This window comes from Crocuta crocuta, unplaced genomic scaffold (assembly GCF_008692635.1).
Source record: "Crocuta crocuta isolate KB4526 unplaced genomic scaffold, BGI_CrCroc_1.0 scaffold134, whole genome shotgun sequence".
Classification (NCBI taxonomy): Eukaryota; Metazoa; Chordata; class Mammalia; order Carnivora; family Hyaenidae; genus Crocuta; species Crocuta crocuta.
In genome coordinates this window covers 2,675,425-2,700,976 of record NW_027530183.1, presented here as the reverse complement: position 1 = coordinate 2,700,976, position 25,552 = coordinate 2,675,425, and the positions used below count along the sequence as shown (strand labels likewise).

Sequence of the window (25,552 nt, the reverse complement as noted above, 5' to 3'; positions counted from 1 at the left end):
CTTTTTTATAGTTGAGTAATATTCCATTGTATGGTGTGTGTGTGTGTGTGTGTATGTATCTCACATCTTTATCCATTCACTTATTTAAAAAGTATTTTTGTTAATGTTTATTTACTGAGGGAGAAACAGAGCATGAGAGGGGAAGGGGCAAAGAGAGTGGGAGATACAGAATCTGAAGCAGGCTCCTGGCTCCTAGCTGTCAGCACAGAGCCTGATGTGGGGCCCAAACCCACAGACCATGAGATCATGACTTGAGCAGAAGTCAGGCACTTAATCGACTGAGCCACACAGGCACCTCCCATTCATCTAAGATGGACACTTAGGTTGCTTCTATATCTTAGCTATTATTATTATTATAAGCTACTATTGTTAGCATTACTGCTGCAGTAAACACAGGGGTCCATATATCTTTTTGAATTACTGTTTTCATTTTCTTTCAGTAAATACCCAATAGTGGAATTACTAAGATCATGTGGTGATTGTATTTTTAATGTTTTGAGGAACCTCCATTCTATTTTCCACAGCAGTTGCACCAATTTACATTCCTACCAACCGTGCAGAGGGCTTCTTTGCTCCACACATCGCCAACACTTGTTTCTTGTCTTCTCAATACTAGTCATTCTGACAGGTGTGAGGTAATATCTCACTGTGGCCTTGATTTGCATTCCCTGATGATTAGTGACTGAACATCTTTTCACGTATCTGTTGGTCATCTGAATGCCTTTTTTTGAGAAATGTCTATTCAGTTTCTCTGCCTATTTTAAAATTGGATTATTTGCATTGTCTAAGTTCTTCATATATTTTGGATATTAACCCTTTACCCACTATATAATTTGCAAATATCTTCTCCCATTCAGTAGTTGCCTTTTTGTTTTGTTGATGGTTTCTTTTGATGTGCAAAAGCATTTTATTTTGTGGTAGTCCCAGTAGTTTAATTTTGCTTTTTTCCCCTTGCTAGAAGAGAGGTATCTTTGTTTTTGTTGTTTTTTTTTTAATGTTTTATTTATTTCTAGGAGAGAGAGAGAGAGACAGCGTGAGCAGGGGAGGGTCAGAGAGAGAGGGAGTCACAGACTGAAACAGGCTCCAGGCTCTGAGCTGGCAGTCAGCAGAGAGTCCGATGCGGGGCTCGAACCCACAAACCGCGAGATCATGACCTAAGCGTAAGTCGGATGCTTAACCAACTAAGCCACCCAGGCGCCCCTAGAAGAGAGATATCTTAAAAAATGTTTCTGTAGCTGAAAACTATAGCTTTTTCTTAAGAAATAATATTGTACCAGCTGCCAACTGTACTGGCATTAATTCAATATTGGGCAGTTGAACTGAACATTTTTGCCTTTTAAGCTTCCACTTATCAAAAATGCCTGGTAGGGATGCTGTACATCTGCCCATATAGAGAGAACCCTATTCAAGTCCCTTATGACACCTTTATCCAAATTTAGGCAGATAGTTCAGAGTCGTAGTGTAGCCACCAGGTTAAAAGTTCCATTCCAAACTCTTAGTAATAGAATAACAATTCTAATTAAGGTTTTTACATAACTTGCTTAGTTACTAAACTGATGTAGATTTTTTTTAGTCTAGATCTTAACTTCTAGTTAATTGTTATTCTTTTACAATAAATTGGGGTTTGTTTCCCTTTGGGGAGCCCTTATTAATACCACAGTTTTCACTCCTCAATTTACAGGATGTGTTACTTTTTTCCCCAATAGCTTTACTGAGGTATAACTGACGTGCAATAAACAGCATATATTTAAAGTGTATGTTTTGATAAATTCTGACATATGTGAAGCCATCACAACAATTAAGACAGTAAAAGGTATCTATAAAACTTCCCCATGATCCTTTACCATCCCTTCCTTCTACCTTTCCCCTAGCCCATGAAGACACTGATCTATTTTCTTTTTAAGGAGACTTGTAAGGAAAGTGTTAAAAATGTGGCCTGGCTTCTTGCCCTTATAGTAACATGCAAAAGGAGAGAAATACATTGAGAACTGTTAAACAAAAAGGAACCAGCATCTGACAGTAACTGAAAAATCTCTGCCTCCCCAATTGCAAAAGATGCTAAAATTAAGAGATTCACTGCTGGGAAGGCATGATCTAGAAAAAAGGCTGAGGGTATGTATGATCTATAGCCCTTTGCTGAAACCTGGGAAAGTTATCCAAAGATCAGAATATTTATTTGCAAGAGAGTAAGAGTGTTCTTTGTAGATCCTTTTACTCAAACCAGAGGTCCTCTAGTTTCAGGACATTGTCCTCCAGTCATCTTAGCAAATGTCAAAGGTACAGAAGGGATTATGTTGAAAGGTCTGTGGATATGACATTCGTATAACTGAGTGAAATCTTGTGAAATCCATGGAAGGCTTCCTGAGCAATTTATATTAGTGGAGACACTGACAGTTTAGATCAAAACGGACAGAGAATATGAAATGAAAAGAAGCTGCTTTGGGAAGGTTTTTGGCTATGAAATTAATTTCTTATATAGATGTAGGGTTATTCAAGTTATCTATTTGTTCTTGAGTGAGCTCTGGTGGCTTCAAGGAATCTATCCATTTCTATAAATTTTATTTATTGATATAAGGTTGTTTATAGTATTCCCTTTTTATCTTTTGATATTTATAGAATCTGTAGTATTTTCATCTCTCTCCTTCCTTATATTGATAATTATGTCTTTTCTCATATTTCTCTGATTAGTCTGATTAGAGTTTAATAAATATTATTAAGCTTCTCAAAAATCCAGCTCTTGGTTTCACTGATTTTCCTCTATTATTATTATTTTTTAAATTTTGTTAATTTCAGTTCTGATTTTTTTATTTCCTTTTACTTAATCTGAATTTAATATTTTTTTTGTAGTTACTTAAGGCAGAAGCCATAGTCATTGTTTTGAGATCTTTTTCTTTTCTTCTATTTTTAAAATGTTTATTTATTTTGAGAGGGAGTGCATGAATGAGAGCAGAGGAGGGGCAGAGAGAGAGGGAGAGAGAATCCCAAGCAGGCTCGACATCCAGCACAGAGCTGGACAGGGGGCTTGATCCCACAACCGTGAGATCATGACCTGAGCCAAAATAAAAAGTCAGATGCTTAACTGACTGAGCTACCCAGGTGTCCTGAGGCCTTTTTCTTTTCTAACACAGGAATTGAGTGCTATAAATTTCCACCCTAAGAAGTGCTTCAGTGACATTCTGCAAATTTTGATCCATTGTTCTGTTTGCATTTTTATTTAATTCAATATATTTTTAATTTCTCTTTGCTTTCCTCTTTTACTCATTGGTTACTTAGAAGTATGTAATTTGGCTTCCAAATATTCAGTTTCCAGAGATCTTTCTGTTGGTGACTTATTTTTCTTTGTTATTGACTTCTAATTTAATTCTTTTGGGGTCAGGAAACATACTTTGCATGGGTCAAATTCTTTTAAATATATTGAGATTTTTTCAAAGGTCTAGAATATGGCCTATCTTGGTAAATATTCCACCTGAATTTGAAAAGAATGTTTATTCTGCTGTAGATGTCAATTAGATCAAGCTGGTTGATATTTCTCTTTAAATCTTACTGGCAATGATTTTTCTGTCTACTAGTTCTGTAAGTTATTGAAATCATGTTAATTCAAGTCAAAGGACATTAGTTCACTAATCTCCACTGGTGTCTCTGTGTGAGAGAAGGTGTTGAGTTGCTCCCAGGAGTGACTTAGGACTCCTTAAAATCTGGTTAGGCCCTTTAAGTTACCCATATAAATATGCCATCTAAATAAAAACTAAGTACTGTGAAAACACAGCTTCATGGCAAATTCTCTTTCCATTTCTTTCATTCCCTTGCAACATTATTGCTTTCCCTGTAATAGTTCTATATATAAATTCTGAACTTACCACTGTTGGGTAGTGATATATTAGTGCTTTTATGTGGTTCACATCCTTCAGTATTATATAAAAGAAGATTAGAATATTCCTGAAAGTTCTGAAGAAATATATGAAGAGACATAGATTGTCCAGTTTTTGAACACACAAACTAGATAAATGGTTTAGAGATTAGCTGCATTATGGTATACAACTGGGGTTCAAGAGAATAGTGAGTTTAGAAAAGCAAAACTTTCTGCTAAAAATAACATCTGGTTTTCTATTTTGTCCTTCACAGCTAACACAAATAACAGAGATAATTAAGAGCTAAATCTATTGTCTGTCTGCACTTTTGCATACCCAGGTATCTTACAATAACTTTTGGTATTTTGAATATCTATTTTTAAAATTTAGTTTGAATACTAAACTGATACATTTTTAAATCTCATGTAACTATTTATTTAGGTCAGAGAGATTTCATGAGAGTTACTATTTATATATGCTAAAGACCCCTCGGTCAATGCCAGGCTGTTGCATGTGGACAGTGTCTTGAATTATAGCACAGAAACTTTAATACCTACCTCAGGAATGATAGGAGTCTTAAATAGGTAGTCATATTTACTAAAGAAACCTAGAGTTTTCTTAGATTGCCAACCTTAGTAAGACAAGAAATGCCAGGGTGACAGAGTTTAAGTGGCTCTTTTCAGATATGTTACATTGATTCTCTATATTTAAGATGCAAAACAGTCTTCCATGAGCTATTTAATTAAGTGAAAGTAAGTCTAGTCCCCTTGGAACCGAATGGTTCAGTGAGCAAATACATATCAGTAAGTGAAGGAAGTGGGGTAAGTTATTATGTGCTTCTTAGACACAGTGACACTTTATAACCCCATATCAGGGATCCTAAACAGTGATTGGCTGAGAAAATTATCAAACTGAGTTTAAATTTCAGCAGGTACAAAACTGTCATGCAAAAGTCCAAGACAGAGAGCCACTCTCAGTCTTCAAAGAGAAAGATAAGAAATCCTGGATTTTCAAATTCCCTTTGAAGGCTTTTAAGGTAAGATGAAACATCCTCTTTACTCAGAACCAACAGATTCCTGTAGAAATTTGAATTTCAGAGAAGACGCAGACTTGACTTTAAGAAGTGGATAACCCCGTGATTAGATTTTTCCCTTCTCTTTTGATTTGACAAATCAAGACTATGTATTAAAAATAATGGAAAATTATGTGGTAAGGAATGCTAACCCCATCTAGTATCTTCATCACTGAAGAATAGGAATTTTTTTTTTACAGCCACTGTGTTAAAGTATCAGTTGCTAATAGTCAGAAAAGGTATATTAAAAAAAGAAGCAAATATTTTAATCTAAAATATTAACAACAGAATGAGTGGTTAGAATACGCATAATTCACAAAAGCTCCATTATTGTTATTTTTATCTAGAAAAACCATCTTTCAGAATTTTTAATCTAAAGACACTTTTTTAGCCTCACCAATGCAATATAAGATGTGATGCGATTTAGTAAAAAAGGAAAGAAACAATCTCTTCCTCTCAAATAGTAACAATAGTGACATTTAAACACTGACTCTGTTAGGAAATAAATGTGGGTTTAGGAATTTTATTCAACACTTTATGGTACCTTTACTCCGAAGTTTGGCTAATCCACTCAGTGATAAGCCCCATGAGGGTAGGGCTCATATCTATTTCCAGGGCTCAGTATCTAGCCCACATTAGGTCTTCAGAGTGAATGAATGAATGAATGAATGGAGTCCCAGTTTACATTTAATTTTTTGATCCCTAAAAAAATCAACTTTCCACCTAAAAGATTATATTCTTTTCTTGCCAATTGACATCAAGGGTTTTCAAAGCTAGATTATAATACTTATACTTAGGATATCTGGAGATTCTGACCTCTTTCATGTACTTTTTCTGTTTCACGATATAATAATAGGTTTGGAAAATGAAAGAGGTTTCAAGTTGACAAAACTGGGGCCATTTCTATAGCAGTCTTTTGAGCTATTCACCTACCTGTGGATATAGTGGCAAGCATCATGGTACATTATGCAATCATTCTGGAGTGGATTTGAAAGAGAGCCAAAGTAGTCAGGTTGCTGGATTGTAGTTTAGAAATGGGATGCACATAACCCTGACCTTCACTACAGGTACCTTTCTAGGACACCATCGTTCTTCCAAATCACAGTGTAGACCAGCCTTCTGCAGTCTATGTAATAATTAGGTTTGGAACTTCAAAGTACAGTATAACCCCTGCTTCCTAAACAGCCATCCTTTAACATCTATGCCTCAGAATTCTGTATTATACTTGTCCTGAGGTCACCTCAGCTTCATTTTCCTTTGAACGTTTTATTTATTTCTGAGAGAGAGAGAGATACAGCGTGAGCAGGCGAGGGTCAGACAGAGAGGGAGATACAGAATCTGAAGCAGACTTCAGTCTCCGAACTAGCTGTCAGCACAGAGCCCAACGGCGAGGCGCTGGAACCCACGAACTGTGAGTTCATGACCTGAGCCGTAGTCGGATGCCCAACTGACTGAGCCACCCAGGCGTCCCACCTCAGCTTCATTTTTAACCCGCAGTATTTTTAAAGGAGGTCTAGCTATTCTTGGCTTTCTACTGAATGACTTTAAGAGTAAGCCCTTTTTTCTTCCAGAAACCCTATCTTCTCTCCTGTAAGGAATTGTCAATAATTCTATGACAGTTGATATTCACTGAAGTTTTATTATGTTTCCACTATCAACATTAAATTAAATCAAAGCTATTTTATGAAATGGAATATTGTAATCTATAAGCCCGGAGGGAGTTCATGAATTAGGAGTAAAAGTCTTTTTCCCTTTCTGTAGTAATAGCATCATTACATCAAAAAATACAACTTTCAGTAATAGCAATTTAAATTTTTGATTCACATGGACTACATTCCAGCTAGCTAGCTAGCTATCGTACCATTTTTAATGTGAATTTTAACAAGAATAAAGGATCATGTTTTTAGAAGTTCCACATAGGGGCACCTGGGTGGCTCAGTTGGTTAAGCATCCGACTTCAGCTCAGGTCATGATCTCATGGTTCATGGGGTTTAGCCCTGCACCAGGCTCTGTGCTGACAGCTAGCTCAGAGCCTGGAGCCTGTTTCAGATTCTGTATCTCCCTCTCTCTGACCCTCCTGCTCATGCTGTTTCTCTCTCTCTCTCAGAAATAAATGAAAAAAAAAAAGAAGTTCCACATAATAATTGCTATCATTTATTAAGGGATTGCTAAATACCCAGAATGGTACTAGGTTGTGCTTATACTAATAAGTATTTATTCACCAACAATTTTTTTAAAAACATGTATTTCTCTACTGAGGTTGGAATACCGTGATCACCAAGACATTCTCTTAGACCTCAGGAACTGTCAGTAGGTCAGGGGAACATATAAGTAGCCAGGCCCTGTTCAAACAGTGCAATATGTTATCAGTGAGATTTGCAGAAGGTACAAGGTGTAAAGATGATAGAAACATCAAATCCCCTTTGATGTGGAGTCAGAGAATGATTCTCAGAGAAGATTCTTCTGCTAAGGAAATTGGGATAATACTGAAGCACAGGTATTATTATCCCATAAGGAGGAAACAAACAAAGACTTAATAAAACTACTTAAATTTCTCAAGCTCATGCATCAAGTAGCAAAGGCAGAACTTGAACCCAGGTCTCTAAATCCAAACTCCATTTTCCTTCCATTGGCCAAGGCTTCTTGATGCTACTAACTTCTTTCCTTTAGAGTCTACATACAGCCACTTGTATGGATTTGGCGTGGGGATGATAAATGATTCATCTTTTAAGCATAATCTTAGAACTGGTTAATAATTAAAACTATTCAGAAGAAATGTTATTACCATTAAGAATAGCAAGACAAAATTATGGTTATGCCCTTTGCAACTACACGACTCTGTCTCTTCATTGGCATAGAGAGAAAAAAAATCTAGTTAGCAACCTCAGTGCTAAGCTTGATGATGCATCCTGTATGACCCTGTGAGCATTCCAAGTATGTTATGGAACACTGAGTCTTGACAGCCTTCTTCTTGCCCAGGAAAAAGTCAAATGCTTCTTGACCAAAATAATACCTTATTATTAGTTATTATCATCTTTTGCTTTATAAGTAATTCCATGCTGTTCTTTTTTTTTCTTTAAAAACAGATTGATTAATATTCCTAAAGAAAATGAAGATAATTTTATATTTTTGCATTTGGTCAGCAGCATGGGCCATTCCAGTAAGTATGTGTTCCTCAGAAAATCTCCTTACTTTCCTATCTCTTTTAACCTAACATCAAATAATATATATTTCTTTAAGACTTTGAAGATAAGTTGTGCTTAAATATCTAGATTTGCATGAAAAACTTTACAAGTTATTTTTGGGGATCTCCACAAATCCAAATACGCACTCCAATTCATGCTCCCATTATTTGAATTGGAACTCAAGTCTTGTCAGATGGATTATTACTTTTAAGATTCATTCAGATTAGGGGCACCTGGATAGCTCAGTCGGCTGAGTATCTGACTCTGGCTCAGGTCATGATCTCGCCATTCTGAGTTCAGGTCTCGCATCAGGCTCTGTGCTGACAGCTCAGGGCCTGGAGCCTGCTTCAGATTCTGTGTCTCCCTCTCTCTCTGCCCCTCCCTCACTCATGTTCTGTCTCTGTCTCTGTCTTTCTCTGTGTCTCTCAAAAATGAATGAACATTAAAATTTTTTTTAAAAAATTCAGAATAAAATTCATTCGGATTGTTCTCTCTTTGGCTGCATGTATAGTAAAATTTGAACATTACAGAGAAGATTAGCATGGACTTGCATAAGGATAACACACAAATTTGTAAAATTCATTCAAATTAAGTAACATTTAATGTCTAAAAGTTATGAAGACTTTAGTCATCTTTGCTCATGCCCCATAAATTTCATTCTAACATCAATGAAGGCTGCAATTTTAGGAAGTTCTCAAGAAATGAAAATAGGGAAAAAAATCAGATTTTTTCAACATAGGAGAAAATACTTCATTCAGATACTTATTATTTTTAATGCTTATTGGGGAAAATTTGGAATACACAGATGAACACCAAGAAAGAAAAAGTCAGGAAAATTAAACCATTTGTAATTGTATTAGCCAGCTGCTACGGTTAATGTTTTGGTATGTTTTCATCATATCAAACACATTGGTATTTATGTAATTAAGAATTTTCTCAACTATTTCAAATGTACTCCTGAAGGACACAGAAGTAGCAAATTACTTGCTTTTGTTTTTGCACTGGCTCTTGTCAGATCTGATATTCTCTTCGGGGCTTTAGCCAGGATTATACTTAAGGTGGGTCTTGTGCCAGTGTGGGAGGCTTGGTACAGACACACCAAAGGTCTATCTCCTCATTTTTATAAAAGACAGTTCTCCCGAGATAAATAGTCTGGTAATAGTTCAACAAAATTGGTAATACCATGGTGAAAAGTATCTGTATGCCCAGTTAAAATTCTACATAAGCTATGTAACAAGCCACTTTTGTTTTCTACCTAATTAGATTGTAACTTGGCCTTTGTGTTCTATATTTTTTTTCTTCATTTGGGGGAAAATGTGTGTCTGTGTGTGTGTGTATGTGCATGTGTGCATGCATGCACACAAAATCAGAATGTTTTCAATTTACAATAATTTCATTTTGGTAGGTTCCTCAAATCAAGCCACTGGAGAGACCTGCTGTTGACAAATCTGCGAATGTAAATCTTCTAGAAAAAGCAAAAGTGCCAATACAGGTATAGGATATAAAATGTGTTTCTAAGCTGTTCTTAAAATTCTATTAACTTCCAGAAAATTGATGCTTATATTTTCAGTTTGTTGATCTCCAAGATGATATCTACAAGTTATTTTGAATTGTTTTTCTTTTCCAGGATGAGTTAAATGCCAATGACACCAACAAAGAAGGTGGTGTCCTCCATGAAAATGAAAGAGGAAGGCAACAGTATGTCATAGATGGTTACAAAGGAGAAAAAAATGACTCTGAGTGGGCAGAAGTAGGAGGGAAAATTTCCTCTACACATCCCATCTTAGTAATTGAAGAGGGAAATACTGAAGATCAAAATGGGGTCACAGGAAAAGTAGAAACATATGGTTATGATGGTCCACATGGAAAAGAAGGTAGCACCACAGCAAATGGCATTTGGGGACAAGAAAGCATTATCGACAATGCTGGAATTGTAAATGGGAGCAATATTAATAGAAATACTGATAAGAATTCAAACAATGGAGATGCTGGAGATGCAAGTCAGAGTGAGGATGCCACTGTTGTCCAAGCAGATGGACATCAAATAGCTGGAAGCGAAAACAGTACAGGCCAGGAGGATGAAATAAATAGGAATTCCTGTGGAAGTGAAGGCAATACAAGTGAAATAACACCTCAGAGAGAAGGTGAGGGAAATTGGAATCAGGAGGCAGGAGTAACACCAGGGGGAAGTGGCGCTGGCAATGGAGGAGATGCTGGCCTGGATAATTCTGATGGGAGTCCCAGTGGGAATGGAGCAGAGGAGGATGAAGACAAAGGCTCTGGTGATGATGAAGGTGAAGAAACAGGGAATGGAAAAGAGGACACTGATAGCAGCAAGGGCCAAGAGGGTCAGCCTTCTGGAAAAGAAGATAACGATAATAGCTTAGGTCAAAATTCAATGAGTAGTGAAGATGACGACCCTCAAGACAAAGAAGATCCCCATGGCACTGATGGAGACAACACTTCCAAGAGTGAGGAGGATTCTGTTAGTATTCCCAAAGCCAAACATAGCCAAATAATAGAAGACATGCAAAAACCCAATCACAGAGAAAACAAAGCTGTGGAAAAGAAAATCACTGATAAATTAGAGCCAAGTGCTATTGGGAAGAGGCAAGATAAGGTTAGTTCGTGAAGCTGATTTCTTTCAATGGCAGTTTAAATTCTCCCTCTTCATTCACTGATGGTAACATAAAAATAAATCATAATAGGCATTCATCTATTTTTTCACCGAAGTTACTTGAATATTTAATGGAAAAGTTAGAGTTCTTATTAGACTTTGATACAGAACAATTTTTAAAAGCAGATATTTCCGAAATTTGGCTGCAAGTCTACTGCTCAATAACTGGTGTACCACGTAACTGTTCACAAAAGTTCCTACTGAGTAAAAATGTGAATGAGTTGTCTTATAATCTAAATACCAAAGTTCTCTCAAGTGAATAAAGCACATTTTCACAGTTTATGTTCATATGTTACGATGTATTGGAAGCTGAATTTCTGTTCTTCTGGTCACCTTCCCCAGTCAGGTTTCCTCAGACCAACACAGTTTAGCAAGAGAACATCCACTAATCAATCATTCTTTTTTCCATATTTCCACAGGGAATAGAAATGGAAGGTCCCAATAGTGGCAACAAAAACAATATAACCAAAGAAGCTGGGAAAGTCAGTGAAGATAAAGAGAGTAAAAGACAACTTGTAATGGTCATGGGCAAAGGAAATGTCAAGACACCAGGAGAGATTGGCAATGTACAAGGACCTGGTCAGAAATCAGAACCCGGAAGTAAGGTTGCACAGAGCAAAACAGGTAGTGACAGTACTAGTGATGGATATGACAGTTATGAGTTTGATGATAAATCCATGCAAGGAGACGATCCCAACAGCAGTGATGAGTCTAATGGCAATGATGATGCCAATTCTGAAGGTGACAATAACAGTGATAGCCGAGGAGATGCTGGTTATAACTCTGATGAATCAAAAGATAATGGCAATGACAGTGACTCAAATGGAGGAGATGATGATGACGACAGTGACAACACATCAGATGCTAATGATAGTGAGAGTGATGGCAATGGTAACAATGGGAGCAGTGACAATGGCAAATCAGACAGCAGCAAAGGTAAATCAGACAGTAGTGACAGTAGTGACAGTAGTGACAGCAGCGATAGCAGTGACAGTAGTGACAGCAGCGACAGCAGTGATAGCAGTGATAGTGACAGCAGCGACAGCAGTGATAGCAGTGATAGTGACAGCAGCGACAGCAGTGATAGCAGTGATAGTGACAGCAGCGACAGCAGTGATAGCAGTGATAGTGACAGCAGCGACAGCAGCGACAGTAGTGACAGCAGCAACAGCAGTGACAGTAGTGACAGCAGTGACAGCAGTGATAGTGACAGTGACAGTAGTGACAGCAGTGACAGCAAATCAGACAGCAGCGACAGCAGTGACAGTAGTACTAGTAGTGACAGCAGTGACAGCAAATCAGACAGTAGTGACAGCAGTGACAGTAGCGACAGCAGTGACAGCAAGTCAGACAGCAGCGACGGCAGTGATAGCAGCGACAGTAGCGATAGCAGCGACAGCAAGTCAGACAGCACTGATAGCAGCGACAGTAGTGACAGTAGTGACAGTAGCGACAGTAGCGATAGCAGCGANTGGCAATGATGATGCCAATTCTGAAGGTGACAATAACAGTGATAGCCGAGGAGATGCTGGTTATAACTCTGATGAATCAAAAGATAATGGCAATGACAGTGACTCAAATGGAGGAGATGATGATGACGACAGTGACAACACATCAGATGCTAATGATAGTGAGAGTGATGGCAATGGTAACAATGGGAGCAGTGACAATGGCAAATCAGACAGCAGCAAAGGTAAATCAGACAGTAGTGACAGTAGTGACAGTAGTGACAGCAGCGATAGCAGTGACAGTAGTGACAGCAGCGACAGCAGTGATAGCAGTGATAGTGACAGCAGCGACAGCAGTGATAGCAGTGATAGTGACAGCAGCGACAGCAGCGACAGTAGTGACAGCAGCAACAGCAGTGACAGTAGTGACAGCAGTGACAGCAGTGATAGTGACAGTGACAGTAGTGACAGCAGTGACAGCAGTGATAGTGACAGTGACAGTAGTGACAGCAGTGACAGCAAATCAGACAGCAGCGACAGCAGTGACAGTAGTACTAGTAGTGACAGCAGTGACAGCAAATCAGACAGTAGTGACAGCNTGACAGCAGCAACAGCAGTGACAGTAGTGACAGCAGTGACAGCAGTGATAGTGACAGTGACAGTAGTGACAGCAGTGACAGCAGTGATAGTGACAGTGACAGTAGTGACAGCAGTGACAGCAAATCAGACAGCAGCGACAGCAGTGACAGTAGTACTAGTAGTGACAGCAGTGACAGCAAATCAGACAGTAGTGACAGCAGTGACAGTAGCGACAGCAGTGACAGCAAGTCAGACAGCAGCGACGGCAGTGATAGCAGCGACAGTAGCGATAGCAGCGACAGCAAGTCAGACAGCACTGATAGCAGCGACAGTAGTGACAGTAGTGACAGTAGCGACAGTAGCGATAGCAGCGACAGCAAGTCAGACAGCAGTGACAGCAAATCAGACAGTAGTGACAGCAGTGACAGTAGCGATAGCAGTGACAGCAAGTCAGACAGCAGTGATAGCAGCGACAGTAGTGACAGCAGCGACAGTAGCGATAGCAGCGACAGCAAGTCAGACAGCAGTGACAGCAAATCAGACAGTAGTGACAGCAGTGACAGTAGTGATAGCAGTGACAGCAGTGATAGCAGCGACAGCAGTGACAGTAGTGATAGCAGTGACAGCAGTGATAGCAGCGACAGCAGTGACAGTAGTGATAGCAGTGACAGCAAGTCAGACAGCAGTGATAGCAGCGACAGTAGTGACAGCAGCGACAGTAGCGATAGCAGCGACAGCAAGTCAGACAGCAGTGACAGCAAATCAGACAGTAGTGACAGTAGTGACAGTAGCGACAGCAGTGACAGCAAGTCAGACAGCAGCGACAGCAGCGACAGCAGCGACAGTAGTGACAGCGAGTCAGACAGCAGTGATAGCAGTGACAGCAGTGACAGCAGTGATAGCAGTGACAGCAGTGATAGCAGCGACAGCAGTGACAGTAGTGATAGCAGTGACAGCAGTGATAGCAGTGACAGCAGCGACAGCAAATCAGACAGTAGTGACAGCAGTGACAGCAGCGACAGCAGTGACAGCAAGTCAGACAGCAATGACAGCAGTGATAGCAGTGACAGCAGTGACAGCAGTGATAGCAGCGACAGCAGTGACAGTAGTGATAGCAGTGACAGCAGTGATAGCAGCGACAGCAGTGACAGTAGTGACAGCAGTGACAGCAGTGACAGCAGCGACAGCAGTGACAGCAGCGACAGCAGTGACAGTAGTGACAGCAGTGATAGCAGTGACAGTAGTGACAGCAGTGACAGCAGTGATAGTAAGTCAGATAGTAGTGACAGCAGCAACAGCAAGTCAGATAGTAGTGACAGCAGCAACAGCGAATCAGATAGTGACAGCAGTGACAGCAGTGATAGTAGTGACAGTAGTGACAGTAAATCAGATAGCAGTGACAGCAGTGACAGCAGTGACAGTGATAGCAGTGACAGCAGTGACAGTGATAGCAGTGACAGCAGTGACAGTGACAGCAACGATAGCAGTGATAGCAGTGACAGTGACAGCAGTGACAGCAAGGATAGTAATGACAGCAGTGACAGTGCATCTGATAGTAGTGATGAGGGTACCAACAAGAGCAAATCTGGTAATGGCAACAATGGAGGTGACAGTGATAGTGACAGTGAAGGCAGTGACAGTAATCACTCAACCAGTGATGATTAGAACAAAGTAAAAGTCCACAAGATTTTTGGGGGGAAAGTCCAGTGAGTAATTTATAGGAAATGAAGATTTCTAAGGAAGGAAAGAAAGGGGAGATATAAACAAAAGATGTAAACATTCACAGAAACAGTGAGAGAAATAGTCAAATTGTCAGATTTGGAACCAAGTCCCCACACCCTCAGGAGAGAATCTGAATGCCTGATCTTTGGTATGTGCATGTTAAAACACATTCTGAAAAGATTCTGTTAAAAGTATACATCTAAACATAAAAGAAGAATTAAAATATTTTTTAATACTTTACATAGAAACCTCGAGTAATCACGTACTACATGATAACTTCAATTTAAATGCCAAGTGTTTCAGGAAATACAGCGGGTAAACACATCTTAAAACCAACCTGTGGCATTGCTTTAATCTTTCAGTAATTATACATTCCGGATAGATGGTCTGCTTTCTGCTGAGTAAAAGATGCTGTTACCGTGATATTCAGCTTGGCTACTCATTCATTTGCTTGTTCTAAGGAAGAAATAAACTTGTAACATGAAAAAGAAATGCAGCAACTGAACCTATCTGGACCATGGGAATAATCTATGTCATTATTGAATGGAATAAGTACAACTTAGAAAAAATTTAAAGAGTGCTAGTCAGAAAATAAGTCAGAGGCTGGTTTACATAACAATCTGATGTATAGTATTACATTACTGCAAAGCACTGAGAATTTAGCATAATGTCAATAAAACCATTGACAAAATTGATGCAGTGCTTAGAACAGTGTCTTACCTCCAGTAGCACTCTCCAAATATTAATAAATAAATGATACATGAAGGAAGGACTCTTAAGAGCTCGTTCACTTTTTGAACTCTATGTTCAGAGATCTGTTAAGTGGATTCAGTATTTTTCTACTTCAGTCTCACCAAGTCAAACTTGGTTCACATTTCCCTTTTAAAACTCTACATGTCCAAACTCTCAAATCAGATCCTGACATTCCCTTCTCACTGTTAATCTCTTTAATAAAGCCAACAGTTGCAGGTAGGTAATGCTTTGGAAATTACTCTTCTTTGAGAGGCATATATGCGACTATAATCTGAGCATGGATTGTTCTACTTTTGCATGAATTAGGGTAATTCTTAGTTTTGAGGTGAAGCCCAAACCCTAGAACATGAGGATTTCAAAGGTAAATGCAACTAAAATGTGATAATTAATGGCGGGGGGAGATAGAATTTGTCATCCAAACTAGGAAGTGTTTGAGAGTGAAGGGGATGCTATCAATAATTACCTGGGTACAGGAGGTGTAAATTGAGATTGTTCAGCAATACTGGGAGACACAGTAAACCATAAACCTTTAAGGTATTTTTCAAGATTTAGTACAGATGATTTGTAACTTCCCTCTTTCCCTTTAGGCAATTATTTTAGGTTTATCTAATTTAAAGGTAAAAACATATGTAGCGAAATTCTGAATAAAACTTCTTTGATGCTAATTTTCAACCAGTCCTCAGTTGACAATTTTCTAATGTTAGGTATATTTTATAGAGAGTTTCAGTAGGTTTTGTTTCTACCTTCTTTCTCTTTTAGTGCAAGAGTTTCTTAGTTGAGATCAATATTACAAGGAATATTGCTGAAGGCTTTAAAAATGCTACTATTCATAAACTATTCATACTCATAATACTGTAACATTTCAGGTCCCTACTATATTATAATCATGTAAATGTCTCCAAACTTCTTTCCTTAAAATATGCTCTAGATTTTTAAGTTCATTAGGCTTCAGCTTTGTTTTTGTCTTTTTTTAATTTGTAAAGTGTGGCTTCTAATACCTGGGTCACCTATTTTTAAAGATTGTTATGAGCATTAAGTCAGGAAATGGATGTGGAATCTTTGTAAATTATACAAATTATGTAAATTAAAGAGAATGAATTTTGAATTTTGGTGTTACAAAAAACCTCTATTTATGTGACTATTCACAAGGAAAACTCCCTTAATCTTAATGGGTTTACAAGTCCCTACTCCTTACATCACATTTTGAAAATTTAGCTGTTTTTAATTGAAAAAGTAATATGTATATGTACAAAACAAAAATTTCAAACACTATGAAAAGGTATAAAATTATTAAATCTTCATCATCCCAGATTTCTAGTCCCCTACTTCTCTTCCTTGAGGCAATTCCCATTACTAATAACTTGTGAAACTTTACAGAAATATTCTATGTACATATAAACACCTATGTTCCTTCCCCCCCCCCTTTTTTTTTTTTTTTTTTTAGAAAGAGAGAGAGAGAACATGTGAATGGGGAAGATAGGCAGAGGGAGAGAAAGAATCTTAAGCAGGCTCAATGCTTTGTCCAATGCTGAGCTCCATCCCACAACCCTGGGATCAGGATCTGAATTGAAAACAAGAGTCAGCTGCTCAGTCGATTGAGCCACCCAGGTGCTCCACATATATTGCTCTTTTAAAAGGAAAAAGATTTATACGACCTGAAGAGAAACCAGAGTATGTTCCCCTTTTAAAAACACATGGAAGTCTATTATACACAGTGCACTTGTATTACTTTTTTTTTTTTTAGTTTTTTTTTTAATAGTTTATTGTCAAANCCCTCCTCTGCTCACGCTCTCTCTCTCTCCTAGAAATAAATAAAAAATAAAAAAAATAAAAAAAAAATAAAAAAGACTTCACCTTAAGTATATGGGGGATAAAGGAGATGCTCAGAATCTAGGGCTGATGTCAAAAACAATGAAGGAAGACTATGATCCTGATTTTCTATTATAATATCTACAATTACCACTGGATCTTCAAGGCAAAAATAAAAGTGACCCTCTAAAAGGATGTTTCAAGAGTAGATCCTTCGAATATAAGAAGTCTGATATTAGAAAACAATATCTGTTTTGTGTTATTTTCTGGAATAAGATTAGTAAGCTATCTGCTAATATTGCCCATGGCAACAGTATTTTTTAAATTACTTTTCATTTAGTGTCATGAAATCAATTTAGTGACTCATGCCATACATTTTATAAAATAAGAGAATAAAAAGGAAAAATCTTAGAGCATCATAGGTAGTATTTTATGAAACCTAACAATATTTGCCTCTCCATGCATACATACACACACAATATCTAAGTATGCATATACTATGACATGATTTAAAATATTGTTCTGACTTGCTGTAGTAAAAAAAAAAAAAGATTTGAAAGCCATTGGTTTAGAGAAGCATTATAAAGCATTACAGCTGCTAGTTGTCATTTCATATTCACTTTCTACATTCACTTTTCTCTTTACAAACCTGTATATTTCTTTCCCACTTGACACAGTGGTTTAAGAAGAAATAAAAAAATAGTGGTGTATGTATAGGAGGTGGGAAAAGTGGTGATGGGGGGATGGGTTTTTGGGGGGATGGGTTTTTGGATTTATTTGTGCTACAGGAAAAGAGCTGAGGTAACACTGCCATCTTTTGAACAAGAGGCTATCATGGTGACTTTGCTGAGGATTCAAGTTTTTTATTTGGTGACATGGTGACATGGGTTACTCTGTATCTGACTAAAGATGAATGATCGTAAAATTGGCTCTCAGCAGTTGTCTTATCCTAAGAATAAGGATAAGACATTTAACCTAGGAATTCCTTCCGCACCTGCTCATACCACAAATCAGGAAATGTAGTAAGGGTTTTGTTTGTTTATAAAATATGGTTTTTAAAAAAATTTTTTTAATGTTTTATTTATTTCTGAGAGAGAGAGAGAGAGACAGCGTGAACAGGGGAGGGTCAGAGAGAGAGGGAGATATAGAATCCGAAACAGGCTCCAGGTTCTGAGCTGACTGTCAGCACAGAGCCCGATGGGGACTCAATCCCACAAAGCATGAGATCATGACTTGAGCCGAAGTTGGATGCCTAACCGACTGAGGCACCCAGGCACCCCCTATAAAATATGTTTCTTAAAAAAGGTTATAAAAAGGTAACCTTTAGAGAGTCATATCTACCCATATAAATACATTTTAAATTATTAACTGAAAAGGGATTTCCCAGAAGTCAAAATTGTTTTATGCTTTGTAATGGAAGTTCTGAAAAACTTTGGACCAAAATAGCTAGGAACAATTTTCCTCTCCCTAAAAGGAGCAGGAATAGAATGGTCCAGTCATAGATGAAAATATCATTGTGTTCTCACAGTGGTCCATTCACTGCTGCTTGCAAGCAAATCCTCTAGAGGATGAAACAAGTCAATAACAAAATGTTCCCAATCTCCTCCCTCTGCACAGGAACCTTGGGTTCATATGCTAAAAAAGAAAAGTTAATTCCTACAGTACTCTCATGTAGCTCAGAAAAATGGTTTAAAGTGTAAAGATCACAATATGTTGGACCCTGTGTGTTTTCTAGTAGTTTGCACAGTCCCAGCTCTGCTGAAATGCTGTATTTACAGAGAGCTTTCTCAGAAGGTGCTTCTCTTACTCCTAAGTCCATTATTTTGGGCTTTGCCACTGGTTATATGCCTTCTTCTTTTACCCTTTCCTTCTTTTCCTCCCTAGTATTTTTCTCTTCAAAGAGATGAAGAAATTGTGGCAAGGAAATCCCTTGTCCTTTGCAGAATTTAGTTCCTGGGTGCCTCCCCATGTGAGGCCCCAGGCTAACCCCATAGTCAGGGACTGCCAGGCTTGAGCTTATAGCATGGCCTTTTCCCCTGCTTCCACCTTTCAGTTTCAACTAGATGGGACCCAGCTCCAACTCCCTATTATTTTCCTCACTTGAACCCACTGAATCTTTCCTTGCTATCCCAACTCCACCTATCTTCAATCCTAATGAAAGCAGAAAATACTTAGGCTGTAACAGAGTTAAGCTTGGCACCAAAGCACTTCTTGTCAACATTATCCTAATATCCTGATTCCAGTAAGTAGACTCTTTCGTCATCCCCAAATGACAATCTCCTTTAATCTTTCTAACTGGGCTTCTGCATAACCTTCTCCTCATGTTCTAGTATACTGATTAGAAGTGTCCCAGCCCAATCAGCCTAAGATCACCAACAAATCTGTTGTCTGATACAATCAGGCTTACTGACCTGATGTGAGGAAGGAGACTGTATATAAGAGCAACCTCCAGTATCTAGGCAAACAAAGAAAAAGAAAGAGCTATTACAGGAACTTGGGAAAGGGTGAAATTTAGGTGATATTTAAATGAAGTAGTGTTTAAGAGGCTCAAAGCAAAGCAGGATTGTGGCTAAAGGATTCATCACTAGGTCTGGACTGTGAGGTAGACCCATGCTCCATTGTCCTTGGAAAGTGCAGTTAAGATGGATGTGGACTTTTCGGATTCTGTGTCTCTTTTGCTCTCTGCCCCTCCCCCGCTCACACTTGGTCTCTGTCCCTCATAAAAAAAATATAGATATATATATATATTTTTTTAAAAAGATGCTGTATTCAGAAACCCCTTATATGAACCTCTGCATCTAGGCAGTACATTGAGACTGATTGTCTGTGTCCAAGGGCCTCAGATCCTTCAGGCAAGAGTGTTTCTTAAAAATTTTTATTGATAGAATTTTAAACATCAGAGTCTCTAATAATCTATAATTTTAGGGAATAAAGTTTCTTAGTGACTAAAAACACAGAAGTCATTCAAAGTAGAGGGTTATGTCATTTTTCAGTGTCCTTGAGAGTGAGATTTTTTTTTCTGTTAATTTTTCAGCTGGCTTTAACTGTGTCTGTTATTCTAGTCTGATAAATGGTGGGTAGAGTTCTACTCATCCAGCCCAAACTAATTTTTATCTTCTTAGGAGATATGTTTCTGCTAGAACCAAGACTCTGCTTATCTTGCTAGTCTTTTCCCTCAAATCTGGCAGAACTCTTTAATGGTTGCCTGTTCTTTAAATATTGCCCATTCTATTTCACCACCTTTGATTAAAAATTTTTAATGTTTTATTTAGTTTTTGAGAGGGGATGGGGAGAGAGGGAGAGAGAGAACAAGGAGAACAAGTGTGGGAGTGGCAGAGAGAAAGGTTCTGTGTAGGCTCCAGGCTCTGAGCTGTCAGCAGAAAGCCCAATGTGGGGCTTGAGTTCTTGAACCCTGGATCATGACCTGAGTGGATGTTTAACTGGCTGAACCACCCAGGCACCCCTATATCACCACCTTGGGACTTTACATCAATCCTATGATTTCTGCTTTTTTTCCTTGATTACTCTTTGTACCCTGAACACACACTGTTATTTCCTCTTAGTCCCAGGGTTTTGCACACAAATTGCCCTGTTTAAACTCTGCAACATGGCACTTCTCCACTGCCATTTCTCACTGCCTCATGGAGACAGGGAAATCCATGTTTTGTCTCCTTTCTGTCTACTCCATTTAGCTATTAAAGGCCCACAATAATTGGTCGAGTTCTGGTAGTTAACAGTTCCCATCTCTAACTGAGCTTGAGGCCTCTTCTAGAGGTCAAATTGTTGTGCACTAACTTTGTAGATGTTTTCTTCTCAGAAATCTCTCTAACTCTAGGTTTCTGAAGTTTAAGTCTTAATTTTTACATATGTCTCCTCACCTTTTTTGGTTTTTCTTAAGAACAGTTAAGAGTCTGATGTTTATAACTAGTTCTGGCTGTTATCTTTTGGTAAAGCTCAAATTGTTGTCAGTCATTATCTGCCAGTTGTTAGGACTGAATTTCATTTTCAAGAAAGTAGATAAAGAAATGTAACTGTTTTGTTCAAGGAGGAAATCTTATCACAGTCCTCTTTTCCATTCTGACTAGAACCAGGATAAACAAGATAAGGAAACTACAAAAACAATCAGAAAAAAAAAATCCATTTTATTCTTCATGGCTCTACACTTTAGTAAAAGACTGACATCTTGAAACAAAATGGCTGTTGATAAGTAACCTTACCCTAGATGTATCAGATAGATAAGCAATAACTCAATAATATTATAGTTGTGAATACATAAATTTAGTCAAATGTCTTCTCCCTTACCTCCTTTACTTATCTCCAGAGGAGTGTTTGATGGGGAAATGTCCCAATCCAGGATGTCTATGGCTAGAGCTTTGGCAACACCATTGACAACAACTTTAACTTTTTAGAACTTTGAAATAATTTTATCCACTTATAGGTGCATATAGTATCTACACCAATGCTAATCAAAATGTGGCCAGTGGAGTAGTTACAACCTGTAAAATGTTTTTGTTAGAGTTTAGAAGAACAGGAATTGAGAATAAGCTTTTATAACATTTATAGCAACTTGACATTGCCATGAAACCCAAGTGTGATAATTTTTCTAGTAATTCATTTTCATTGTATTTGTATAAGCATAAATTCAGGAAACATGTGGGAATGGATACTAAGGATGTGGGATAACAGTAGAAAGAACATAAAATTGGATCAGGCTGAAGTTATTGATATGGGCTCACTAAGCAGAGATTCTGCATTTAATATTGCAGTTCAGTAAGTTAGAAAGTACTGTAAGAGTCCAGCTTGTTGGTTGATTGAAACATGGACAAGAAGGTGATACACAGTGAGTGAATTGGAAATGCCTGACCTTCCTTGAATTGATGTAAAGGAAGGGACTCATAAATTCAGGGAGACTGAAATTTTGGAGTGGATTTGTCATTTAAGATTTACTCACCTATACTGGGAGGGTCTAAAAGACATACCTTCATCAATACTTTGAGAAATACATTTTTAAGGGGAGCCCAGCATCACTGAAAATCTCCATGATCACTCTTCTCTATAAATTAGACTTTACAGTGGGAATCTCAGCCATTCAATTTGAAGCCTAAGTGCAATGAGGATAATTAGATCCCTGAGGTGGCAGAGGCCAAGTGGTGGCACTCAACTGCCAAAGGTAAGGTGGGTATGGTTACTGTATTGGAAAGCAAAGTCAAAATAGCAATTGAAATTATCTGACTTGTGTAGATGTATGGTATTGGCTAGTTGATTATGGTGCTCCTAGAAGTGAAATTTATGGTGAGCCTAATACATTCTTTATCTGTATAAGCAGAAAAGTTCTTGTCAAAAGTCCAATTCAAATAATGAAAACAGAGATTTACACTTCCTCAGTCAATTCCCAGACTTGAAATGGTTTGCAGATCCAGAAACCCTTGAGGAAGGACTTTAAATACACTACCAGAAACTTAAACTGCTGATCTTTCTCCTAGCCTTCCCCAAAGGGACCTATGGCCTATTACCAGGGTAACTGTATATCACTGGGGAAAATAAAGCAATGAGACATTGTGGAGACTACAGAACACTGACTCTAAACGGACACTGATTCTAGGAGACTCAAAATGTCACTGCGGCCCACCAGTCAGAGCAGGGCTAATTGCGGTCAGGTGAACAATTAGCTCAGGTCCATCTCACAGTGGGTCCAGTGGGTCCTCAAACTCATTCTGTCATTATATCCCCAATTGCAAGACTCATAATTGGAGTAAACATGCTAGCAGATGGCAGAATCCCCACACTGGTTTCCTGACCTGTAGTGAGAAAGTCCAGTGGAAGCATTAGAACTGACTCTACCTAGAGGCGCCTGGGTGGTTCAGTTGGTTAACCGTCTGACTTCAGCTCAGGTCATAATCTCATGGTTCATGAGTTTGAGCCCTGCATCAGGCTCAGAGCCTGGAGCCTGCTTCAGATTCTGTGTCTCCCTCTCTCTCTCTGTCCCTCCCCTGCTCATGCTGTCTCTCTGTCTCTATCTAAAAAACAAACATTAAAACAATGGAAAAAAAACATTTTGTCTTCCATAGTTTATTTTTAAGTTGGTTTCCATATAACACCCAGTGCTCATCCCAACAAGTGCCCTCCTCCATGCTCATCACCCCCCTTCACCCCCCTCATCAGCCCTCAGTTTGTTCTCAATCTTCAAGAGTCTCTCATGGTTTGCCTCCCTCCCTCTCCCCAACTGTTTTTTTCCCCTTCTCCTCCCCTATGGTCCTTTGTTAAGTTTCTCCTGATCCACTTATAAGTGAAAACATATGGTATCTGTCTTTCTCTGCCTGACTTATTTCACTCAGCATAACACCCTCAAGGTCCATCCATGTTGCTACACATGGCCAGATTTCATTCTTTCTCATTGCCATGTAGTATTCCATGGTATAGATAAACCACACCTTCTTGATTCATTCGTCCATTGATGGACATTTAGGCTCTTTCCATGATTTGGCTATTGTTGAGAATGCTGCTATGAACATTGTGGTACATGTGCCCCTATGCATCAGCACTCCTGTATTCTTTGGGTAAATTCCTAGCAGTGCTATTGCTGGATCATAGGGGAGTTCTATTGTTAATTTTTTGAGGAACCTTCACACTGTTTTCCAGAGGGGCTGCATAATAAAAAAAAAAAAAAACACATTTAAAAAAAAGAACTGACTCTACCTAGGAAAATGGTAAGTCAAAAGTGATACTGCATTCCTGGAAGGTTACAGAGGTTAGCGCCACCATAACAGACTTGAAAGATGCAAGGGTGGTGATTCCCACCACATCCCCATACAACTATCCTTATTTGGCCAGACCAAAAGATAGATGGATCTTAGAAAATGACCATAGGTTACTGTAAATTTAACCATGTAGTGACTCCAACTTAGGCTGCTATACCACATGTGGTTTCATTGCTTGTGCAAATTAACACATCCACTGGCACTTGGTATGTAGCTCTGATCTGGCAAATGCCTTTTTCTCCATCTCTGTCCATAAAAACCACCAGAATCAGTTTACTTTCTGCTGCCAAAACAGTAATACAACTTCACTTTTTACCTTCACTATACCTATCAACTCCCCAGCCCTGTGTCATAACTTATTTTTGCAGGGATTTTGATTGCTTGTGCCTTCTAGAAGATTTCACATTGATCTATTCCACTGATGCACTCATGAGATTCTGCTGACTAGACCCAGTAAGTAGAAACTACTCTAGATTTACTGGTAATATATTTGCATGTTAGAAAGTGAGAAATAAATCTTAACTAAAACTCAGGGGCCTTTTACTTTGGTGGAATTTCTGGGTATTCAGTGGTATGAGGCATGTTGAGATATTGCTTCTAAGATGAAAGGTAAACTGTTGCATCTGGCCCTTCCTACAACTAAGAAAGAGACACAAGTGTAATGGGTCTCTTTGGACTTTGGAGAAAATTTGTTCTTATTTAGGAGTGTTACTCTTGCCCATTTATTGAATGACTCAAAAGCTGCTTGTTTTAAGTGTGGCCCAAGAGAAGAGAAGGCTCTGCAACAGGTCCAGGCTGCTGTGCAAGAGGCTTTGCCACTTGCTTCAAATGACCTAGCAGATCCAATGGTACTTGAAATATCAGTGGCAGATAGGGATGATGTTTGGAGCCTTTGGGAGGCCCCTACAGGTGAACTGCATCATAGGCCTTTAGGATTTTGAAGCAAAGTCCTGATATTATCTGCAGGTAACTACCCTCCTGATGAGAAACAGCTCTTGGACTACAGCTGGGACTTTGTAGAGACTGAACACTTGACCATGGGTTACTACATAACCATATGGCATTAGCTTCCTATCATGAACTGGGTGTTACTTAACCTATGATGCTATAAAGTTAGGCATGCACAGTGATACTTCATCATTAAATGAAAGTGTCATATATGTGACTGGCTTGATAGAGTGGTAAAATGGCCTCTTGAAGAAGCTCACTACAATGTCAGCAATTTAACATCATGTTGTGTTTTCTGTTTTAACCACCGGACTGTAAACCTCCTCTAGTTCAGTGGATGGAACTTGAGGGAGTTATGCTGAGTGAAATAAGTCAGACAGAGAAAGACAAATACCATATGCTTCCACTTATAGGAGGCTTAGGAGAAACTTAACAGAGGACCATGGGGGAGGAGAAGGGGGAAATAGTTGGGGAGAGGGAGGGAGGCAAACCATGAGAGACTCTTGAATACGGAGAACAAACTGAGGGCTGATAGGGGTATGGGGAGAGGGAAAGGGCGGGTGATGGGCATGGAGGAGGGCACTTGTTGGGATGAGCACTGTGTGTTATATGGAATCCAACCTGACAAGAAACTATGAAACTATGGTGGCAATACTTTGCACTGGGGCAAGGTTCCAGAGAAAGCTGCATGTGTTCTGAATCAGTATCCAATATATGGTGTTGTTTCCACTGTAGGATTCATGAGTCTAGGAA

General features: G+C 38.7%; 1 protein-coding gene and 1 non-coding gene across 2 annotated transcripts; both read left to right on the top strand.

Moving 5' to 3' along the window:
• Positions 1-8,029: 8,029 nt before the first annotated feature.
• DSPP (dentin sialophosphoprotein) lies at positions 8,030-14,474 on the top strand. Its single transcript, XM_077765097.1, has 8 exons — positions 8,030-8,080; positions 9,511-9,597; positions 9,733-10,725; positions 11,202-12,099; positions 12,133-12,237; positions 12,476-12,809; positions 12,848-13,324; positions 13,358-14,474. Exons 1-8 carry the CDS (start codon positions 8,030-8,032, stop codon positions 14,472-14,474), a joined length of 4,062 nt encoding a protein of 1,353 aa, XP_077621223.1.
• On the top strand, positions 8,592-8,697 carry LOC144232347 (U6 spliceosomal RNA). Its single transcript, XR_013335370.1, has one exon. It is a non-coding gene; the product is annotated as a U6 spliceosomal RNA (small nuclear RNA).
• Positions 14,475-25,552: the final 11,078 nt, after the last annotated feature.

Bases quoted from the DNA above. Each gene is read 5' to 3' on its own strand.
- DSPP (XM_077765097.1), top strand. From the start codon at position 8,030: ATGAAGATAATTTTATATTTTTGCATTTGGTCAGCAGCATGGGCCATT. The intron at 8,081-9,510 runs GTAAGTATGTGT...TCATTTTGGTAG, and splicing joins CAGCAGCATGGGCCATTCCA to GTTCCTCAAATCAAGCCACT. The intron at 12,238-12,475 runs GTAGCGATAGCA...ACAGCAGCAAAG, and splicing joins CAGTAGTGACAGTAGCGACA to GTAAATCAGACAGTAGTGAC.